Source organism: Varroa jacobsoni, unplaced genomic scaffold (genome assembly GCF_002532875.2).
Source record: "Varroa jacobsoni isolate VJ856 unplaced genomic scaffold, vjacob_1.0 scaffold_1377, whole genome shotgun sequence".
In the NCBI taxonomy this organism is placed as follows: domain Eukaryota; kingdom Metazoa; phylum Arthropoda; class Arachnida; order Mesostigmata; family Varroidae; genus Varroa; species Varroa jacobsoni.
This window is the reverse complement of record NW_019214279.1, coordinates 160,723-184,950: the sequence shown is the minus strand read 5'-3', so window position 1 is coordinate 184,950 and position 24,228 is coordinate 160,723. Positions and strand designations below refer to the sequence as shown.

The 24,228-nt window shown below is 38.5% G+C and overlaps 3 protein-coding genes across 3 annotated transcripts; 1 reads left to right on the top strand and 2 right to left on the bottom strand.

Moving 5' to 3' along the window:
• Positions 1 to 2,396: 2,396 nt before the first annotated feature.
• On the bottom strand, positions 2,397 to 24,160 carry LOC111269310 (alanine--tRNA ligase, cytoplasmic). The gene is made up of 19 exons (XM_022848785.2): positions 23,947 to 24,160; positions 23,292 to 23,503; positions 22,830 to 23,003; positions 22,518 to 22,663; positions 22,286 to 22,438; positions 21,599 to 21,743; positions 21,342 to 21,472; positions 20,850 to 20,970; positions 20,504 to 20,645; positions 7,645 to 7,727; positions 7,239 to 7,410; positions 6,935 to 7,062; positions 6,439 to 6,701; positions 5,845 to 6,042; positions 4,495 to 4,677; positions 3,807 to 3,978; positions 3,395 to 3,580; positions 2,822 to 2,938; positions 2,397 to 2,589 (listed from the first exon to the last, which is right to left on the bottom strand). Exons 2-19 carry the CDS (start codon positions 23,472 to 23,474, stop codon positions 2,467 to 2,469), a joined length of 2,820 nt encoding a protein of 939 aa, XP_022704520.1. The 5' UTR covers positions 23,475 to 23,503; positions 23,947 to 24,160; the 3' UTR covers positions 2,397 to 2,466.
• Positions 11,669 to 14,767, bottom strand: LOC111269312 (alpha-1,3-mannosyl-glycoprotein 2-beta-N-acetylglucosaminyltransferase-like). Its single transcript, XM_022848787.2, has one exon. It carries the CDS (start codon positions 14,013 to 14,015, stop codon positions 12,654 to 12,656), a length of 1,362 nt encoding a protein of 453 aa, XP_022704522.1. The 5' UTR covers positions 14,016 to 14,767; the 3' UTR covers positions 11,669 to 12,653.
• On the top strand, positions 16,820 to 19,792 carry PIG-F (phosphatidylinositol glycan anchor biosynthesis class F). Its single transcript, XM_022848794.2, has 4 exons — positions 16,820 to 16,982; positions 18,154 to 18,431; positions 18,585 to 18,793; positions 19,054 to 19,792. The coding sequence occupies exons 2-4, from the start codon at positions 18,210 to 18,212 to the stop codon at positions 19,283 to 19,285; spliced, it is 663 nt and encodes a 220-aa protein (XP_022704529.1). The 5' UTR covers positions 16,820 to 16,982; positions 18,154 to 18,209; the 3' UTR covers positions 19,286 to 19,792.
• Positions 24,161 to 24,228: the final 68 nt, after the last annotated feature.

Below are 24,228 nucleotides of genomic sequence, written 5' to 3'. Positions count from 1 at the left end.
CATTTATAAGTACACCTATCATTAGCTAATAACAGCAAGTAACACAGATTTTTATTATAACCTTACGACTATTCGATGTCATGTCGAAATGAGTTGCTACCGCGTTACTGAGGGAATAAGAGGTAACTAACTCGACCCGGAGATCGCTTGCTCAAAATCAAGAGGCAGAAGGGAGTTACTAGGTTAACGATAGCATTATATATGTTATTATTTTCCGTACAGAGTGTAATTGATTATTTATTCTCTATTTACAATGAGTCGCGGATATTTTCATATAGAGACACTATGGATAACTATAATCTATCACTAGTACTAAACTGTAGCACCAAGTAAAAGCTAGTAAAAACTTGTGACTTGGAAGATATTTCAACCGCGAGCATCCAGACAAAGAGCTAAAAGGAAAATTATAGGATGATTGTTATTTGTGTTCTGATTTGTTCCTACAGCGAGACAAATTCTGGTTGAAAGTAGGTAGGAAACTGAAATATCTCTGGACAACAGAGATATTTCAGTTTCAGTGCGGATAGATTAATGAAATTAGAGGAGAAAAGCGAAGCCATATTACCCTCGCCCTTTATGATGTCAACACTCTGACTGGTGACATTTGATTATATCATCGCAATAATTCGCAGTGTTGTCCATGTTCGGTCTGGAGCCCTGTTGCTCGAGAGAATGACGAGCCTATTTATAAACATTAACACAATTAACAAGGAAGCTGAATAATCCGCGCGTTTGTCATAGGTTATTAGTTTGGCAGTGTTTTGTTTGCGAATTTGAGGAGAGTGCAATTTAGATGACGTGTTAGTGTTTGTTGTCATTTTGTATCCCTTTCGTCATTTTCTGTCTGTTCGACCTTAATATCCGTCAGCGTTTTTCGATCTATGCGGAAAACGCTATTAACGATAACTAAAGGTGTCTATTCTTGGACTTGAATGGTCAGTGCGACGGCGTGAGCAGTAGCCTACTAAAAAAAAAAAGCAACGGTTTGAATTACTGGACGGAGAACGGAGTGGTCTTTGTTGTCCATTTTGGTATTGACCGGTGTGGGAGAGATACGAACTTTATAATAATTTGAATTTTCGATTGGTGCGTTGTTGATGACGTAACTAACTATGTTGTCAATATCTCCTTGATCCCCATTCTATTGGCATCTTTGCTTCATTCAAAAACTCTGATAATATAGTATTGGTGCCATAAAGATCGCAGTACTTATCTACTGACAAACGTCTAGCTTTCCATTTCACGAGTTGTATCACATAAGCTTTCGCTTTCCGTGAGCTTTGTCAAGATGGATAAATCTTTAGTTAGTTAGGGAAAAATGCTACCTCCTTGCCATTTCAGCTTAAAGAGTCCTTTAGAGTATCTTTTATCGCGTTTTGGTTATCACCTTTGAGCGACGCTGAATCTGCTCATCGGGACATTTTGACACTTTTTTGCTGGCATTGTTCTGCGGGTGAAGCAATTTCTCTGGGTATGCATGATCTTGACAACCGACTGTTTTAGACTCGTATGGCTATATATCGAGCACCGATGCAAAAGCGAAAGGGAATATTTATCTGTGTACATAAATTGTAGGTACAAGTAGAGATGTGGAACACAGCAAAAAAATCAGGATAGGGATAAGCTCCAATTGTTCCGTATTGGAATACGGCATGTCGGTAGCAAAGAAACAAAAATAAACTGAATCCCAGTCTCTATATATGTGTACTCACATATATATAGGCATATATATATATATATATATATAATTTAACAACTATCTAGGCATACCGCTATTACGAAGATGTGTACATACCTTTGTAAATCACACATAAATAAAATATGTCTTTTATAAACAGCGACTCTGTGTTTTTAGTTTTTTGCCTTATAGTATTAGTGCAGAAAGTTTTATCACATTTACGGCGAAAGTTGGCGCTACTCAGAAATTTTATATTATATCCCTTGCATGAGCTTCATGTGATGACTGTGAAGTGCTATGTCAAGCTAATAAAAAAGCGTCTATAAGCTACGCCTCGGCAAATCGGCCAGGTAGTCCAAAAATATTTTTTCTTTTCTATTTGCATTTAATTAACTGAAATAATTGGTAAAGGTGATATCTTCGGCGTGATTGATAGAACCGGCTCTAAAAATTACTTTCGATACGGAATTCAGGAAAGAGGCATATGAACTATATACGCAGATTGAACCCTGGCTATAAAGATTTTTTATACTTAACATTTTAAGGCTTACATTTAGATTGGCATGAAAGGGTCGACAGTTTTTACAGCTTGACCTAAAGCTAGACTGCCATGTGGTTGTGAAAGCACCTCATTTGTTTTACGGTAATGGCACAGCTAAACATTTAGCCCTATTAAAAATCCGTTATTAGTATAAAAAAATAAAGAAACTAGCTTAGATACACTTGTATGATGTCTAGTTTATTTAATCATTATATAAATTCTCTTAAATGTGAGACAAAGCCGGAAGTCACAATGGCTGTTTCGTTGAAATTTTTTTGCAGATATAACTTCTTGCAGCTTCTTCAACCTTCTCCTTAGCGACTGGAGCGTTCAAGCGGAGCCGGATTAGATTTTTCGACTCATTTTTATCCTTATTACAAATAGAAAAAGAAAAATACATTTTATTTTTATCAATTATTAGTTAGCACTATTATGAGAATAATTTTTAATTGTGAAACTGAAAATGTAATAACTGTAAAACATACTGAAAAGTTTTGGCCACTATCCGTGGTAAACTTGCGTTCGGAACAGACAGTTCCATTTGGGTCCGGAAGAGCCAGTTTTTATTATATTGAAGCAGACGTAATTGTCTTCCTTTTTACCTTTTTGGAACTTTTAGTTGCATTGGAACGTATTTTAGTACACAACTGGCCGTCTGGGCCCAGTGCTTCGATAAATGATGCCATCCACGCGGTGGCGTTTTGTTCAGCAAACTGATCCTGCAAGTCAATCAAATAAATAACAAGCAACTAAATATTTTACGATCTTCAAATAGAGTAAGTATTGGCAGTCCACTTCGGTCACCCGCTAGACCACAACTATGAACGGAAAGAATGGAAAGTAGATTATTCATTAACACTTATATATCTAATAGGTGTAACGTGTCTTAAAAAGACGCATTTTACAGGCGACCAAAGCACTTGCTGTGGTCTATTTTGTGCTAAGGCAGCGAAATCAAAATCGTTTCTGTGCATTACGAATTATTACTGCGCAACAGATGCGCGAAGCGGGTAGGCTTCATATAATCAGCTTTAAAAAGACCATTAAGTAGGCAATAAAATAACTTCAGGCTACTGTGTCAGGCAAACAGAAATGGTAACCTACTATATGTTCTATTTTATGGCAATGATAAGGAGTTTTATTATTACTACGATGACTTTCGAACATAAAGTTACCTGCTGAGGTATGCACAATTCCACGAAAACTTTTCCACACGACTGTAAAGCTACAAAGTAACGGAGTGATTTGTCTTGGTCTCTTCGCTCTTTAAGCACTTTCGAGACAGCGGCAAAGTCGCAGTCTAAAGAGATGCAGCCAATCAGAGGGCTCTTATGCGGCAACCCTGACAAAAGTGCGGATATCTGGACACCAGGTGGTACAACAAGGACAACGTTAGAATTCATTCTCAAAGCTTGAAAGATTCCGGAGAAAGCTAATTTTTACCACGTTATCAATTTACGACATGTAAAAATAGGCTCTAAAGTAAACTTCTAACGCTTATTTTATGCTTACATACGACGCCTTTTAGTTTGCAAAGGTGCATCGGCATGTACATATAATTTTATTGCGAGATAGATAGTATAGTACCTTTTCTTCGTGTAGCTTGTTACTGTTTCTAATCAGCTGCTCAATCCTACGATCAATGTTATGAAGCTTTTCCTCAGCATCGACTACAGCCAAATACGGAAGCAGAGACTCATTAGCGATTTCTTGTCTCAGAACACGCATTTGTCGACGACAATCTTCGAGTTCTGGATACCTGGTTTCAAAGGAAACATTTTTCCCGAAAAACAATGTCAATTACAAAAGATTTCTATATACAGACAGTATTCAGCTCAGTTTAGTCGTCGACCATTAACCCAGTGATAGGCGGGGAAGGCTTTGCTGGTCAGTATGAATTATTAGTAGCAGTTTAAGAATTCAGATGAACAACTTTACAACACGTCGCACAGCATTAACCGTTTAGGTAGCATTTTTACCATCGGATATTCTAATTTCTACAATAATATCAAGTTGACTCCAAAAATATCGAAGAAATGCTTTTAGGTAGGCGTTATTTATTCACGAGTTTGGTAGTAAACAACTAGGCAATAGAAACAAGAAACTGACCCGTATCACACTTTTCAAAACACAATGGGCAGCTTAAGTAAATTGTGTGTACATAGTAGTCGGCAACCGTTGCGGTTTGCGTGAATATCATCTTCTACATATAGCCTCAGGCACAAAGTTTGAATAAATTGTTTACACAGACAGAGCAATAAATAGCAACACTCACTTCTCACGTGAAAGCTGAGCGACCCTCGTTTGTAGAGTTGACACTTTTGCTAAAACTATGTCAGCATTTTCGACAGCTTGGGCCGCCTTGGCAGCCGTCGCAGTTACAGACTTTAGGTTGACGCCAAGCGATCGGGATGACAGGACGACTACACTCGGAATCTCACCAGTGTGCGATACATGACTACAAAGTATTAATAAACGCTAATTATAAAAAAAAAGACAGCTCACGTACATAATGCTAGTAGCCGTAACTTCTCCAACTCTAATCGGAGCAACTCGAGCTAGCTTCTCATACGAAGCCTTGTGAAAAAGCCGCATAGTTTCTTCCTTCAAAGTATTTTATCCTTGCCGAAAATTATGGAAGGCCTGGAGTCCCTCACAGATTACAGCTCTCAAGTTTCTCGAGACAAAACTGCGAAAGCTGTGACATGAGCACTGGGCCACGTAGCCATGTAACCTACACTCAGAGATTGAATTTAAAAAAATCCGAGTTTGCCAAAGATATTTACTTAGTTTTCAAAACCTTTCGTTCTTGTTAAAGTTGACCTCTCCCCAAACCAATATTCTTGCGCTCATTTCTCAGTGATCAAAACATCCTAAATTCGATTGCCTTTCAGTTCTTCTACCTATTCTTCTTTAAGGCTTTGTTAAATTCTAAGAACGAAAACGTTCTACACAGCCAGACCCTTTGGTGGTGGCTACATGATATGAGGAACACTTCAGGTATGAATCGTCACGCGTCCTTGTTTATTTTCTACTGTTCCTTTGCTTGTAGGCACTGTAAAGGACTCTTATAACAAAGATCAAGATTGATATTTTTCCAAACTTGCCACGGCTATAAGATCACAATTTCTATATATCGTTTAGTCTTCTGTTCTTAGTACCCTTTTTAACACTAAACTCAATGTAAAGTCGTCGCTTCACCATCATTGACTCGAGGACGAAAGAAAAAATGTCTAGTGAACGCTGTAAAAGACCTAATGTTTAAAACATCAACTAGTAATTCGATTTTACTTAATGCGAAACACCTGCTCCAAGGCAATGTTAGCATGATCCCTTGTAGCAAATTTAACGTTTCTAGCTCTCCATTTTTCTAAATATCCGTGCCTTTTTTTTTCTAGCCTTCGCGTATGTCGTATAGCACCAGCCTCCAACTCGTTTTGTCTGTTCATAGTATGATGGATTTCACGAGTTTTGTAAAGAGCTCTAGCATTTGCAAACTATTATTGCCGTGACTGTTACTCTAATTTGACATAGATTTATAATACAATACCTTGAATACATCTATTATACATCTAGATAGAAAAAACAGAATCCACAATAGCGTGTCACCGCATGACCAGCTTACGTTCCACAACACGGTTCAAGGGACACATCTCCACAGCGCACCAAACGCACTTTATCTGGATAGATCTCGCCTGGAATTCGAACCACTCGCGGATTGCTCAGCACTTCTTCCCGAGCTAGTTCATCCGACTGTATCAGATGATCAGCAGCGATCGCCGAATTGACAAATTCTTCTAGACGGGCCACATTGACGGGAGTCCTGTTAGAAAGTAATTGGAAGAATGACGCTAAATAGTGTACATTACAGTCTGCTGTTACTTTTTCGAGGTGTAGAAGCAAATAGAAAAATTAAGTAACTAACAGTTTTGCAAACAAAATTGTTTTTTTTTTATTAGCTGCAGAAGCATCTACTCTACTCGAATATTTAGTTTTTTTTTTATGGAAAATACTTTATTCATCACGATGCAATAACCTGACGCAAATTTCAGATTCATCGTGAAAAATATTTGCAGCAATTACATACATAGCCCGACCGAGGCCTCTTGCCATAATAATGAGAAATGTTTGTTGTGAAGGATCTTGACGGATATACGCTTCTTTGCGCACTGAATGCTAGAGGCAATACATTATTAAAAGTCTTGTTGAAAAGCCATACCTGGTAACAACGTCGAGTCGAAAATAACTTTCGCGAACAGCGGTACTGTGTTGGTGAGATCCCTGCCCGAGCTGATCCTTCAAACCTGCATTTAGCAAATGGCAAGCTGTATGGTGCCACGTGCATTGTCTTCTATGGGCTTGATCAACGTGCAGAATGACCTCATCACCACATCGAAGCTTACAGGATGGGCCTTCAATTACATGAAAAACGTAGTCTCCGAGCTTCTCTAAATGTCGAACCTGATATTCCGTCCGCGCGTCCTGAAATCGTAATTTTTTTTTTTAAATGTCATGCTCAAGTTGCAGCAATATAAAAATAGATGGCAAGTTATTTGACCCTTGTACTTTAATTGGGGAACGTACAATTGGATTTCTGTATCGATTAATGAGTTTCTCCTGTTTTATACACAAATCTGCCAATATACTTCACTGCCCGTAAAACTTTAGTGGTCAAGAAGATGGAGATAAAAAATAATAAGGATGTTGAATATTACCTTCGTAGTTATGGTACCAACGTCAGGAATCTGTCCGCCTCCCCCAGGAAAAAAGCAGGTATTTCTTAACAGCAGTACTTGACGATTGTTGCCAGCGTCGGCGCAATAGAGAACATCTGAAGACATTTCTACAATAATAGAAAGAAACAGCTACAGTAAATCTGTAACGCATCCGCATTATAGTCAATAAAAAACGAAAATAGAGTTTTGGCACAGTTATACAAAATGCTTTGGCTTCGCAAACCTAGGAATCATTATGTGGTATTGACTAGCATTTTCATTTTGTTTTCAAGAAAAGACTCACCGTAAACATGTTCGTATATTTTAGTTTGATCGGTGCTAGGTATTGAGGCTGCACTTAATGCGTTGAAGTGAGACTCGAAATCAATGTGATCCTCGGTGGATGATAACGACTTGCTTTGCGACTTTTTACGAAAATTTTGGAGGTGTTCATTAAAACCGTCCCAGTCAATTTCCTGCCGAAAGGAGCCGTTCACAACAACAAGAAAATATAGAAAAAAAACTAACGCGTGTAAAACTGGCTGATTTATTTAATGTAATAAGGCTTTTATTTGGTTGCATAATTAAAATCGTTCGGAATTAGCAGAATTGCGTTTGAAATATAAAGATATACCGTTGCATAAGGTATGTCAGTTCGCCTAGGGTTGAGCCCGAACATCAAGCTAAGCATTACGAACAAAAAATCTTACTTTAATAGACTTTTGTGAGCAGACATCCTCGATATTTTCCTGCGTTAGACCACAGCTTAAGTATAGCTTCCAGGCTGTGCTTCCTGAAAACAATAGTTAAATCTGAAGGATTAGTCTTATTTGTCTTTTCGTTTAGGTTTAAAATCCTGAAGCGATACTAGTGTACCATTTACTTGAGAAAAGCATTAAGCTCGTATTATATCGCATTGGCTGTCACCAAAAATGCAGATAATTAACTTCGGCAATTAAAGTGAAACCTATTCTAAATCACATTTCCTTTCAATGTTATACACTGGACTGATTATAATTGTCTCTTAACATATTATGTTTTCAACTATAGTAATGTTATTTTCATAATTTTTTTACCTTTGGCTATTTTTACTCTTTGAACAAGATTCCGGAATCGCCTTTTCGTTATAGCATCAACGACTTACAACCACTAGAAGGTCTCAAAGCCCAATCAAGTCCAGCCAGCTCCCCCTGGCTGGACTTGATTGAGTTTTTTCCAATATACCTATGAAACGGCATGGCAAACATTTGCCGGTGCTAAAATTTAAACAAACGATGGCAACACATAAGCAACCCAGACCATGCCGCCTGTACATAGTGTTGGTTAAATATTTGAAGTTATCGAAAGCTTGTGAGTCTGCGCTAGATCAATGCTTCCTTGAAGCTGTATTTTTATTATTTAGTAATTCTATTTTATATAATTACTTGAAACTTTAAAACGGGGAAACCCCTGATCATTTGGACAATATGTAGCTTTCACGTAGCGTGATAGGTTAACCTTTGTACCTAAATTAAGGCTCATAAACAGCTATCGATTGATATGTCCTATACAAAACACACCGCGAGGAAACTGCACAAAGAACTCTAGAACGCCACTATTTCGAGCCAACTATAATCCTACGAAATATCGAAACGAGACTGTGTAACATATTTCGTACATATGAAAGTTTGAAATTGTGTATATTTGACCTTTCTAGCCGCAGTGCTATGTGATAGTACAGGAAACACTGGAAACTTCCTAAGGCATCACACTGATATTATACAATGATATATAACTTACAGATATTAACATCATGTGAAATTCATATATGATCGTCCAGTGACGAATCGAGGAGAGCAAGCCCTTAGTCCAGTGAATTAACGATGAAAGCTTTACTCTTCGAGTTGCAGATATTGATTTTCCTTTGTCTAACAGAATAGGTAAATGTATCGAATACTAAATGACCTCAGTAATGTTGATTTTCATTCATCGTGCACCCGTCTCAAGGCCATTGTACTGAACCCTGAATACGATATTGCAATGCGACATGGAAAACTATTCCAATTACAAGATGGCAAATATATTCCCCAGTTTTGCACGATGTATATTTTTCTATGTACTGCAAACCAGCAAAAGTCTGTAAAGGATGAGTTTAGTAAAAATAATAGCAGGTAAACGAAACACTCAGATTGGAGTCGAAAGGTAGCACTATATTTTGCTATTTAGTACGAACGAACCTGTTGAATATCTCTAATTTGAGAATTCTAGGTTAACATTACAAATCGAAACGTCTCTTTTTCTTTATTAGAATAATGCATTTAATGTATACATGCATTTAATGTAGCTATCTTCAAAACATAGCTGACTAAAACCAAACAAAAACTTTACTAATAGGAGAACTTTCATAAAAACCACAATACAATGGCGCCGACGCTTGTAATAGGGACATCTCTTCCTCTACTCAAATGAAGGTCAATAGATAATATTAGCGCGGTTTATGATAACCGGATGTTTGTAACAGCCTCTGTATGATGCTATCACAATGCGAGTATATACACGTGCACAAAACATAGGCTACATTGCAAGCCGTTACGAATGTGCCAAGAGGCGGCATGCAAAAAGATTTCGATCTTCAATTGAAGCCCTTTAGTGCCCTTGAAGTATTAGAGTGCTACTTATTGTCTGTCCAAAAACGAGCATGGAACTCTAAATCAAAAGGATTAGATCTTAGTTAAATTTTTAAAAATTTGAGCAGGTTCACTACTCTCCTATGGGCATTATATCCTCTGAGTTGTGTTTAGATGAGATGCCCAATATAGTTCTTAACAGGTCTATACTTAGCAACACCAGAACGTGCTTAGTCTAATCATCACACAAAATAGTTGTGAATTTCTGTTCTATCTTGTTGTTCATTTTCACGCAAATTAAATTCGCTTAATCAATGTTAACTACTGTACCCGTTACAAAATTTCAGAACTGCGCTTGTATCTTATACTCATAACCGACTTTCTACAAGCATAAATACGATGATTATTACCAAAGTCCTCATCCAGTCGATAATTTCTATTGACGTATAGGAAAGTAATGTCCGCTGTTAGTTGTTGCGCTGTCTGCAGCAAAAAGGTCGACTACAGTACGATATTAGAATTAAATTCCGACGCACCAACGGCTCCACGTAGATAGTTCAACTGCTATGACGGTAACCTGGCAAACTGGAAAAATGTCACAAACACCTCTACGCCTTTGCATGCATAAATCCAAAAGTGCACCTTTTTTTTGGACAGGGAAATCTACACATATGGCGCATGACTATAACCTTACAGTCATGCTTTATTTGCAAAAATTATATTTGCTTTCTGTGCATCAAATAGTAAGCAACGAGGAGATAATTTGGCATAGAGAGCCTATAATCTCATTATCCTCAAGTGTAACATGATTTCCTTCGCGTCCTTCTATTCTAAAGAAAGCTATTTCATCGGCACTAAAAACAATAGGCAGTTAAGTGGTAACATTTTTTTTGAAGCTCTGCTTTTACTCTGCTAGTTCCTCAACAGTAACAGAGACTGTTCGTCATCCTATAAAGTTTTCTGCCACTTTTCCTCTCATCGCATTTACGACATGTCAAACGCGTCGATTAAAAGGTGCAACATTGACGTTGCTAGAACCAACACATCGTCTAGGCGTACACACATAGAAACATATGTGTGCTATTTAAAATAGCGTGAGTAAGACGTCCATATAGAAAGAAATTGATGTACTAATTGTACATCATGAATTAGGCGAATAATAATGAGATATAAATAGGAACGTAAAAAGAAACAGATATACCCTCGATTGAAAATATGATATTCACCTAAATACCCTGAAAATGCAGGAACAAGAATGCTTTAAGGAGAACGCGTACGTTGTACATAAATTGTGTCCTACTACTATTTATTTGGATAGCTTTTGTAGTTTGATAGGCCTATTATCTATGAAGTTTTTGTATCTAAACGCTAAACGTAAACACTATTAAAAAATGTTCATACGCCGATTATATGCCCGATGAGTGTGGTTCAAATGCACCAAATCAAATTATATCGCATAGGTCTGAGGACATATTTCACATAGAGAGAGGCTATTTGTTTCCTAAGAGTTAATCACGAAGCTAAGCTAAATATTGCTTGACTAATACGTTTGTTAAGAACGAAGAAATTAGCAACTGGATGCTACAACTCACGGGCTTTGTTCCATGCCTGTTTTGCTATGAAGCGCATGTCGAAAACATTTGTTCGCGCGACACGATTCGCAGAGAAATATACATGGAGTATATATTAGTACGGGCAATATTGGTGATCGGCCTGCTGTTTGTAAACGGTAATACTGCGTTATTTGCGAACCTCGAAAACGTGAATGAAATTGTTGCTGTCGGCTTACGGCCAATTACAACATTATGCTTTATGCGAAAAATAAATTTTTTCCTCTAGGGAAAGAAGTATTTGGATAGTTGGTTTTTCCCTTTGCGCAGGGAATCCCGGGGTAAATCTCTTACGATTCAGGAGATATTAGCCTAATCAACCACTTTAAGGAAGCGTCTTAGATTCGAACAAACACACAGACATTAACAGTGCAGTAAATTAGATTATATAGGTAAAAATTCAAAAAGAAAAAAATTAATGTCTTTCAACGGTTAATTTTTTACAATTTTTCATTGTAAAAAGACATTCATTTAATTTCTTCTTTTCTGCATTCACAGGAAATTGGAAAACACATTAGTCTGTTTTAAATTACTGTTATTTATTTTTATATTTCGTTTTATATAATTTTTCTATCATTCATTGTATTATCTACTATTTATAATTATCAGCTGCAAAATGTAAAATTTTTACATGTTTTCGTTCTGTTTAATATGCTGCATTGCTTTATTAGCCAAAAACGTGATAAGGCGGTACAGACGGTAGGAATAATTCCCAGCGTTGTTGCTTCAATCGCCTTCATGTATTTACGGAAAATTATTTACACAGACTTTTCACAGTTGCAACATTATTTTCTATAATAATACAATATATTAGGCATTATATTAGATTCTTTCTCTCTCTCGCTTTTTTCTGCTACTCTTTTCCCTGTTTTGCATTTCTCGAGTTCCCGGAACGTCATGTGTTCAATAGAGTCGTTGTGGATGGGATATGATACAAGCCTTACATTCTGATACATGCCTGAACATGGCACTAAGAAAATAAGTAATACCCAGTTGCGTTCCTCATCCTCATGACCATATGCTCAGAAAACTCCTTTAGTTGCCATAGATTATACCGGCATAAAGACTTTTACAGGAATGAGGTCGGTTATTTATGACTATACCACTAGGAAACGCCCACAAGTTCTCTCTGCCCGGTGGGCAGATCTTCCACAATATCCTATATAATTCGTAGCCTCGAAATACTTCATTTTTGATATTGGATGAAGTTATAATTAGCATTGTTATGTTCTATTCTTGTTGCTCGTGTTTACGAGAAATGTGACATTTTATCATATATATCTCAGTCACCGTTCTTTCTGCGAGTCGGTCATGATTTCTTATATGTGGCTCTTTGCATAAACCACCTATATATGTCTGTTACACATTGATCGCCATTTCTTCGTCATCAGTTGATAAAATAACTTCGAAAAAATATGTACATCCATTCTATCTAGACTCAGTCTTTTAATTCGAAGATCGTTATGATCATCATTATCTCTATTCCGTTAATTTAATGTAACCTCATCTGCTCCACTTCGGATCATACCCATTCCATTCGGCTGGTGGGGCGACGTAAACTCGCCGACCATTATGCATACACGATACAACGCCACGGTAACCGGTTCGTGGCACGCCTGACTTGAAGTCGTCCATTATCGACAAGGCCTTGGCAAGGCGTTTAAATGTCGTCTGGCTTCGATATGTCAATCGAACAGCGCGTGACATCGGCAGTGCAATAGAGCCAGACAATATTGAAGGCAGGGCCACTACCGGACTTCCGTACACCTCCTTGACAAACTCGACGTCATAGTTATCTTTCAGTAAATAGGTTAGATCGCGTTGCGAAAAGTCGATCGGTTGTGTATTTAGCTGGATGTATTTAAGATGCTTCTCAAAGAAGAGGCCGTTACTTACGCCAATCTTTCCGAATGTCTTTGTTCGCGATATTTCTGGTCGGATACAAGCCCGATTCCTTCTCTGTGCAGGCTCACGAATCCAGTCATCCCAGAATGCTTTTGGCCAGGTCATCATTAATTCCTCAGTCCACAACCGGCGCGTGAGCATCCATCCGAGGCCAGGAAAGAAATCTGACCTGTGAAGTAACGATGCATTATTTTGGTCGATCAGGCCTGCTTTCCCGTTGTCGTTCCAGGCTGAGACGCAATATAGGGTTGGATCAGCCTCTAGAATGGGTAGCAATGATTCAAAATAAGAAAAAAAGTCGGGTGACACTTCCAGGTCGTCTTCAACGATAATTGCAGCATCATAGTTAAGGTCGACGAACGTTTTGTTGAGCGCCCAGCCATAATGTCGTGCGATTGCGTAATATCCCTTGAATTTTTTCTGTTTCAGCGGCAGTTTGTACTCCGACTGGTCAGGCTGTTGTATTAACTGAACCTGGTTGCCATATGATCGAATGGTGTTTAGGGTGAGCTGATGGCTACAATCAGCCGAGGCAATAATAGGGAAACGCTCGGCCGAAGGCCGAAGTGCTAGCAGTTGTTCGATGGGTTTCCGGACAGTAACCCGATTGCAAGCAAAAAGCAGTATAGGAATGACGCGTTTTGCTCCTCCTTTTACGCCGATAGCGTTTTCTTGTAATCTGCTACCGAGCGGGAGCTGTGGTAAGCTGATGTTTGTTCGCAGACCGCCGGCCTGCTGACGCGTTTCCCGAACGGTTTGGACACCCTGAAAAATCTGCTGAATTTCAGCCTTTTGGTCGCGGAGGTCGAGCTCTAAGCCTTCCAACTTAGTCTGCACGCCATGTCGATAGTATTGCGCTAGCTGGATGTCGGGTGCTCGCAATAGACGGTAAGTAAGGGCGATCCACCCTACCGAGGCGAGTGACAAAAACACTAGTAAGTAAGGACTCCGGCGCCTCATGGCTATGATTGTAAAAAGCTAGCAGCTTTAAATTGGCGCTAATCTTGATGTACCATTGTCATGTGTCAACTCTCTGTTTATTTTACACAGAATTTTAAAATGTTTTTTCAACAATAGCTCTTAATCGTCTTCTTATTCGTATGGTTTCTCAGTGAAGCACATTAATAATATGCTTATCAGGACTAACTGGCACCACAACTTTGTTGCTACGACCTTCCACTATCGTTGTAAATAATCAAATTGAGGCAACTTGACTCATACGCTTTCTCTACTGCTACGGCTCTCTCTAGTGCTATATAACAATTTGGTTCTACAAAGCAATGCAATGCAGATCTTATTCGCTGTTGAGCAAGCGTATGCTCCCGCACCAATCGTCCACGGGTTCGGTCGTCAACATGACTAACTTCTGTACAGTTTAATGTGCACTGGAGTCGGGGTGATCGCGTCTTGTCATAATGTCGTTTCGAAGAAGATAGAGAACGTCGATAGCGGAACTGATGGCAGGATTGACAGTATCGGTAAAACACCTTGATATCCGATACAGACTGGCTATCCTCCATGCTGTGCGTACTCCTTACACGCTAATATTTTGATCTCGCGTCGTTACTCAAGACGTCACTGTAGCTACTGGCGGCAGCAGTATCCGACGTAATACGCGCCCGCACTTCAAAACCACTCTTTTTCTTGGCTCTTGTTATAGTAATGTCTCACGGTCACTCAATATGCATAGCCCACCTGGGCTAGTTTGCGCCAGTTAGTCTACCATGATTCGATGCTTCAACATTTCAAGGCTTCTGAATGGTTATATAGAAAGCAGCAATGTTTATACTAGTAATTTACTAAATTTCAATATTACAAAATTACAGTAAGGCTTCCGTTGAAGATAACTGTAGAGGAAGCCACCCCGCAGCACTGGCTCGATTTAAGTAGAATGGTTACCTTAGATACACCCGCTTTTTCTTAAATACTCACGCTTGGCAACGTTCACATTATCTATTTGTTTCTACTTAATCAAAAATGTGAGATGGTATCTCACCTCCTTCTACAAGCTTTATAATAGATTAATTTGAGCTGTAGGTAAGATTAGCCTTTTTGTACACCCAGTTTCCTGTCTCCATTTATATTTTACGTGTATATTGTGTCCCGGTCGTTACAAAAGTCTTCATTTATTTTGGAAATTAATTGCAATGGCAACCACACACATAAATTATATTTACGTATTTCATCAGCTTTCTCTACCTCCATTGATATCATTAGCGCATCGTTTGCTCTCAGGCAAACGAATATTGATAATGAAGCAGTTGGTCTGATGGTATGCCTCTTGCCACATATGGAGCATAACTCTATACTATCGGCATTTATTCAATATACACGTAGCTCTAACGGGTGATTCAACGCCTACTCGTTCCCACACACGAATAACTACGTGGTCTTTATAAAGCCAGATCTCTTTTTCGGCTTCATTACGAAAGTTTGTTTCCATCGGAATTGACGATACGGCCGTCAAACCGTTTACCAACCAAATAGACATGTATCCGCATCATTAATTACTAATAATCAGTTTTGTTACACAGCATTCCATTATTGTTTCTTAATGTAGCGGCGCATTTTTCTGATTAAGTGTATTCTCGTCAATTTAGCTTACAATAATATGTACCTGGTCAATACGCCAACATTTTGTACCTAGCAGGAAATCCGTAGTAAGGATGCTGAGACAACTGTATAATCTACTATACTGATTCATTAACTTTAAACTTTTAGAAAGCTTCACTGTATTTGTATTGCTTGTCCTTTCAGCGCTTTCCGGCGTTATTTCCGATTTTTTCTTTTCACTGTTGATTACACCACACAGACACACGTCAAGATCACTTGCACGATAATGTCAACAACGCCCATCACGATCAAGACCTACAGATCGGGAGAACAAATGAAAAATGCGCGGAACTCCCTAGTTCCGACGAACCTATGGGCCTTGAGAAATAAAGTCCGATTGCTTCACAAGCTGCTACTGGGGGCTACCCCGTCCGAGCAGCCACTGTCTCATTAGCAGCGAGAAGCTGAGCATGTAAGACAAATCTGAATCACCCAGCTGTACGGGATTCAACTACCGTTTCGGCTTCATTCATTTGTAGATTATCCTTGGATTCCTTTGTATACACAAGCTACGACTAGTCACTTCATCGCCTTGCAACAAAGTACTGATTGCGGGTGTATCTACATATTTAATGTTTGTTCAAACGCGATTGTTCACTAATAAACAGGTTTTTCAGTGCGCACATTTCGAAAGGTGCTGTTGCTGCAGTAAAGTACGCGGAGCAATTGGTGGTTCTTCGCTCTTCGTGAATTTCTTCATTCAGCCGAGGCAGCCGCTCACTGTTGCAATGTCGCCGTTCGTAGTAGCTGTTGGCTAACCACTGGTAGAGACAATCTACGGCTAGTAGTACTTGCTACTCCAAAACCATGGACACGATTCTAATTGATGCTGATACTGGGATAGGTTGAGCAGGTGTCGCAAGAGGTCTACCCTTAATAATTCGAAAAAGCCGAATTATGAGAGAGCGCTGCTTTCATCAGTTAATAAAACCAATCCCTTCCTTAGTCTTTTTTCAGCTTCAAGTGAATTCGCCAAGAAATAATTAAACTACACTGCTACAACACAGTACATCGGCAGTAATTTTCGACAACAAATGAATTTTTTTTCCGTAGATCTTACATAAAGTTCAGTGATTTCCGCTCGATCCACCGTCCGAGCATTTTCGCTATCCTTCCGAAGGATTGTGACTAACAGTATAGTCAAATAAACCAGGCAGCGCGTTAGTAAAGGAGCTCGAGAGTGATTCAATGAAAAGGTGTACGTTTGTTGTACTAGCTGCGACTTAGACAAGAAAAAAAGGACTGCACCGTGGTACTTATAATATTATTCGTTTTGGATATTCATTCTTTGCCGGACCGGAACAACACGTCCTGGTTAGTTCGATGGAAACCCGCTCGACTATATCTGTTTCAGCGAGGTAACCCGGCTGAGCTACAAAGAAGTACTTGAAAAGAACTAAGAGTAGCAGATACGATTAGAATACTTAAAGAAGATTGTAGCTTTCAGGAACCCGTAATAGATTCACAACGATGATGCCTGAAATGCTGCAGGGGTAAAGAATTTAGCAAAAGCATGAGAATTTGCCGATTTCAGTAGAAAAAAAATCCTCTACGCATGGAAAACGCCTAGTTAATGCTACCGTCCATAGATTTTCTCTGTTAGCGGGAGCCCATAACTATCCTATTATCACAGTGACGTTATTTATTAAAGTGAAAGATTAGGTACTGTTTTTGGTAACAGTTGAGCATGGTAAGGCAGGAAAAAACCTAACCAGTACGATATTTCCTTTATGGCATAAAAGCCGTGCTTTTCAGTCGGTTCGGATCAATGGAATAATATCCAGAGGGATATATAGCAATTTGTACGGCACTGGGGGGGAAACATTAAGTGTTCAAATAATTTTTTCGTCGTACCACCCATTCCAAGCAATACGTGGCATTCAAGCGTATTATAGCGAAACCATCGTGGATAGGGCAGTGTCGACATCCAATAGCCATGTTACGTTTTAGGAAAACCAAAAAGGAAAGTAGCAGAGGCGTTTAACGTTTGCTGTATAAAAGTTGTTTCGACTTTTGGCCCTATATTTGTGTGGCCTGTTACTGTCCCATTCACAATGCAGCCTGGGTTTGTTTAGCCTATAAATGCTACTTTTTAAGTCGCTTCATTAGCCATTAATAGACATATTCGAAGAAAGGACAATCAGGTCGTTGTCAAACGCACAACGTATTTCCAAATAAATGATTGTCGCAGAAGAAGTACTTGTAACAGCACTATATAAACCCGGGGATGGTATTATTAAGATAACGCATTAAGGTATTTTGTCACATATTCATCTTGCGAGCATTTCGCGAAAAATCTTCACTCGTTTATTATTTCAATGCGTCAAAATTGAATAGAGGCACAGATACAAAGGGTATTAAAAAAGAGGCTAATTACCTTATAGTAACACCCTAAAACAGACATCAAACTATAGCAGTAAGTTTACAATGATTAGCACTAACGAATACAATAAATTTGCTTGCTTTTTTTCTTAAAACTTGGTAGGCCTTAGGTTTAATTATCGAGGACATTCAACACGCATTAATTTTGGTCATTGAATAATGGATTTACAAGGCTCACCTCGGCTAACCCTGATCTACCATACCGGATCCGCCTTTCTACTAAGTTGCCTCCTTTTGCCAGGCGTTCTCGGATCCCTACTAGTCGCGGATCCTGACCGTGGTCTGCCATTACTTCTGTTAGCTCTTACTGCCGTCCAAGGTGTAACTCTTTGGTGGTTCAATAACAACGTCGCGTCCAATTTTAATCCCAAACAAGTTTCGGTGAGTTTCCATATTTAGTATTGAAATTTTATCTGATTCATCATATTCATTTATGAATACAATCGAATCAATGTCATTTCACATTAGTTCTAGCCAATACGAATATCATCGTTACTATGCTTTCTGTTATGTATTTGAACGTTTCTTGGCCAGACGGAAACCTATAGCCGCTGTGCAACATTGTTCCTTTTGTCAATATTTGCGTTGCACGCCGCTTTGGTGCTTTTCGGCGCTCCTCTACTTGAAGACCTCCTTGAAACGTTCTACTTGGCTTGTGTCGTAGCGTTGCTTGCGTCACTGCCCATTGCTGTGTGTACCGAGTGTACTGCGTTTGAAATCGACAGGCTTTTCTTCCGAAGACGGTACGTGAGCATGTGGATGGACTTTCAGTAACAGGCATGGCAAGAGGTGTAATATCAACCATTGAGAAATCTGTTTTCCATGTTTCATACATTCTTAATCGAGACAAGCATTGTGCCTATTATTCATGCCTGCATTTGTCAAATAAAAATTCCGTCTATGAGACTCAGATATCACATTCTTGCAGACTATATCAAATATTTGTATCGTCGTTTTTTCTTTCTTTGACTTGCCATGTTTCGTCGGCGTTGTGAACATTCAGACCAGACAACGTATGTGAACGTTCACTCCTTTACGTAGTATCCTGTACCTTAATGGGATGTTGGTTAGGCGCGCTGCCAATTCCATTAGACTGGGAGGCGCAATGGCAACGCTGGCCTCTGACCTGTGTCATGGCATCTATCGGCGGAGCTGTTGCGGGCCACATTGCACACGCCGTCAAAACTGTACTCGAGGGGAGGCCCGAACCCAAAGGCAAAAGTATCAGGGCCTAGAAACGACGTCGTTATTTAGTATTAATGGGCAATCCGAAGCTACTTTCTTGTAATCCATCGTATATCTGGACCTTATACAAATAAGCAGTTGAACTCAAGCGAAAGACTGTATTGCAAGTCTTAGGATTGACAATAATTCTCGTCTTGTATTTCATAAAACGTCTTTTTTCATCTTCGCGTGATTTTTATCGATCTATATAGCCACATCTTTAATAGTAAGCTTTAATAATTACGAAACGTTGTATTCCTAGAGATATTAAATTTCGGCACTATAAGGTATTAAGCACTATATATAGATTAGTGCTATTTGAATGGACTCTCCATTATTGTTCACAAAATCACACTCTAAGAAAGCAACAATCAGTCTCAAATAGTGGTTCTGTTCAAACAATACTGTTGCTGTTCTGGTAGATAGCTCAGAAAAAGCTTGGATTGATCTGTCTTTGCATTATTTCTGTGAATTATTTCTAGCTACTCACAACAATAAAGATGTATTTTTTAAAATAAGAGCAAGCGCTTTCCTATAGATATACGCATTTTCAAGGCATTACATTGAATAAATGCGAGTAGAAAATTACCACTTAAAAAAAATCTAACCGACCCTTTGTCATAGAGAATGATAGCTTAGTCCTCTTTAGCTCTGAAATCTCATTCATATTGACCAACAAAGCGGCCCGTAAAGGTATTTCATTATAGTACGTGATCTAAACATTTTTAAGTAGGCCCTTAGGAACATACATATTTTTACTTCGTGCCGCGAGGTTACAGCAAGAAGCAAAAATTATGCTCTTTTAGGCTGCTAGTTCGAATACGACAAGCTAGGCCGCAATATTAACTTTGATAAAGCGTAGAGTATCCTTATTAAATTTCATTCGTATATTTACAGCATTTCTAATGCTCTTGGAGGGTGACACGAGTAATATAAGCATTTTTAATGCATACAAAGTACAAAGAATACACAGGTAAGTGTAAACTGCTCGGTTCACGGAACGGATGTGATTCATATTCCCAAAAAAAAACCCTGACTAGTGAAACAGTTTGCTAGTGATAGCCCCAAGATAGCCCCAAAGAATACTCTCTTTCAATGGTCTACTTCATTTTCCAGAAATATTGATTTCTACTAGTACATTTACTAAATTTCCTAAGAGATAAATGTAACATAACATGCACATGATATACGTAAGCATGCAAAAAGAAGCGAATGATTTAGGAACACACCACTTATTGCCAAGGCATTATTTGCGGCCGAATTTACTGCGGCAGACTCAATCTGCTCAGTCCTGAGCACTGCATCGGCTTTACGCAACATAGTTAGGTAGCGTTTCTCCTCATCGTTCACGATAGCTTTAACTTCTGAAATCTGCAAGTTTAGACTACTGTCATCATGGTAATGGTTTCTGTTCGGCAAGTAGAACACGTTTAATTGTCATCTGCTGCGTTTTGGCAATTGGGCTCACTCTTCAATGAAGGATTTTAAGATTCATCGGAACATTCTAAATCAAAATTATTGTGAATTTACATGAGAAATAAAAAATAGCAGTAACTATTGTATGGTATAACTTACTCCTGTTATGTCAAGTATATCTCCCGCAATTTCTGAAAGTTCCGCCAATTGGCCCGGCTTTAAACCAAGTTGTGACTGGGCAGCGTGAATTGAGCGACGTAAAACCCGCCTGAGTTTGTTCCTAAATCAATAGATATCGGGATAGATCACAATTAGTAATCGATAGATCTGTCAGATCCATAGAAAAAAATAGCTCGAAACTTTTTGTTAAAAATGTCTCTTCACGTATAAAGACATGGGTCGGGTATATTATTTAGTGAAATGGAAGTCATTGATTGATACATTTTTATTTTTCCAAAGCAGGCGGCATTCAAAACAATTGATAAGCATGACTAAACTTTAAATTAATAAATTATTTTCTCGAATTTGAATGGTGGAATCCAAGCGCACAATATCGACTAAGAGATTAGTATAAATGCAGAAATTTATTTGAAGATGTGTTTGCTTATGGTCGCTTAATTAAGACAACGGTGTCCAATGACCTAAAGTTACCCAGCGTTTCTATGGTCCGGCAATATACCCTGCGACATGGCTTTTGTAACCATTCGACAGTGGTCTGCTATTAGTCGAAATGCGTTGTCCCTAACATTACCGAAAACACCAGAGTACGATAAGCCACTGTCCTGCAACAACAACAACGACAACACAAACACACATAATACATCAAACATCGAATTAGTGTAAAAATCTCTGGGAAGCACCATATGTAGCAGTTTTGACAACTGCGTCACCGCGGTTTATCTTGTTACCTTTTCGAGTTGTCTAATAATTGGTGCAAAAAGATCGGTGTCATAATTAGATTTTTTTCCTTGTAGAATTGTACAAAGACGCTCCAGTCCCATTCCGGTATCCACAAACGGCGTTTCCAATGTGCGTAGTGATCCATCTGATAGCCTAGGGAGATACAAAGCATTTTAACATTACTATCTGCTTTCAAAAATCTTAAAAATTAACTATTACACTTTCACAACAGAATTAAATGGCTATAAAATAAACTGTTTAAATAAGCAAACTCCTTGAGTATATATTTTAGCTGATGGTTTTAACAGATGAAAGCAACGGATTTTTTAAAGAGTTTATTCGCTTATTTGGGTCCGATGGAATTCTTTTCCCAAAACATTGGCCAAACTTAATCACGAATGTTTCAGCCCTGACACCGATTACGTAAGCATAAAAGGTCCAATACTCAATGGAGATGCATTAACAGATTCGTTGATTTTATAGTTAACATTAACGTTACTACCGAAGAAATAATAGCTAATAATTCGTGACTGAATTGCATGAATTTTTTTGAGTAAATTAGCGCTTTTTATTTATACAAACAAAAGCAGAGAATATCTAGATATCAGTATTGAATTCAATAGATCTGAATTAAAAATCAGCAATGAAAAAATTTCGCCATTTTTCAGAAGCAATATTAAGAGCAACTTGCCAACCTGTTGTATTGGACAAACACAATATTCCAAATTTCTCGCAGCTTGCCTTCGGACACAACGTGTATTTCTGTGCATGTTCCACATGGTCCTGTTTGTCCCATCTCCCAAAAATTGTCCTCCATCCCACGAGGCATAATATTCTTAGAAGGTATCCTGAAAAAATGGTAATAGTTTATTAAGGAAATTATCCTAATGTTGTAATTGTCACCGAAACGAAGAAAGGCATACTCACCCCAAGCTCAACCAAATATTCTTCGTTTCCGTATCCTCAGCAATGGAGAATCCACCGTCGCCGGAAAAATATGTTATTACAAGTTGATTCTTCTTTATTCCATAGTGAGAAGTTAGTAGCTCAAAAGCAAATGAGCACGCTTCATTCTTAAAAAAAATAAAATAGTATTAAAAAAAAGTCATACATTTACTTAATAAATAAGCTTTTTGAACTCATTAACGCTACTGCTATATCCCGTAGCTGCCGTTAACATGAAACTTGCGAATAATTTGCATCGACTTATGCTCCTGTTAGGGTTCCTAATAAGCCCACCTTAAAATAATCGCCAAACGACCAATTTCCAAGCATCTGAAAGAAAGTGTGATGATGCCCGTCTCTGCCTACTTCTCCGAGGTCGTTATGCTTTCCTCCTATGCGTACGCAGTCCTGCAAAGAAGCCGCTCGACTGCACCACGGCGCCTCGGATCCCGAAAGAATTCTTATAAACTGCGAAAACATACAAATAACATTTAAATAAATAAGCATCTACAAACATCCTGTTAAAACATACAAATGTTAAGGTTTTCCGTGTGACCCTGTCAAATGATTCTCCCAAGTTCTATAAAACACAACAGTATGAGTATGTGTGTGTACTTTATCTTAGGTTAGTAACTTCGATGCCATTCAGATATTTTTTTTACGATAATAACGATATACGCTTTCTTCGTTTACGATTATAAATAAAAAGAACCCTTTAACTTCAAAGACTGACTATTAGTTAATTGTGATGCGCACCTGGTTCATGCCGGCATTTGTAAATAGAACACCAGTTTCCGGAGGGGCCAACAGAGCGCTTGATGGGACAAGGACATGTTTTTGTTCCCGAAAATAGTCAAAGAACCGCGACGTTACCTGACGATGACCAAGGTTGCGGCGGAACTGATGCATAACTCGGCTACATCTCAGAAGATTCGACATTTCGAAGTCCTCTAGTAACAAACAAAAACCTATAAGAATACAACCGAAAAAAGCAATTGTTAAAGTAAAATACTCAAGTTAAACAAGATTCCATAACAGATTTTCTATAAGGAAAACACTTTAAAATTGTTTTAAAAGCATACAAGAATATGAAAGAAGTCATGGACACAATAGCGCAGTAATGATCTAAAACAAATAGACAAAAAATTAGGTTAAATATAAAATGTCGTAAGTTTGGTGTAGGAATTGCTGTATATTCCTTTGCCGATATTCTTGCCAAAAACATGACACCGTTCTTTAGTAACTATATATACTGTGCTATATTAGATATATTTTGATTGGACAGCATTTTAAATTGATTTCAACAAAAATAATCACCATGACATGGGTCTTAAATGGCAAGTATTTTGATTTTACCTTAGTTGTCAGTGATGAACCCTCCAAAGACTCAGGTTGTGAACAAGCTACTTACCTTTGTGACAGTAATGTTTTTTGTTTCAAGGGGTATTATGAACGAAATAGAACCACTGCAAGGACCCAATTTTACTTCACCAGATAAATTGAACCCTTTATTCGTCTTTTAATTAAGACAGATCGCATTCTTTAAACTCCGGTATTCCGAAACATTACGAGTTTCTATCGCGCACACTGGAAGGCGCGTGTCGCATGTCAACAATAACATATCATGAACTGAATTGGGAGACTGAGATAACCCAAACAAGAGGGAAGGGCTTTGAATAACGCATAGCAGACG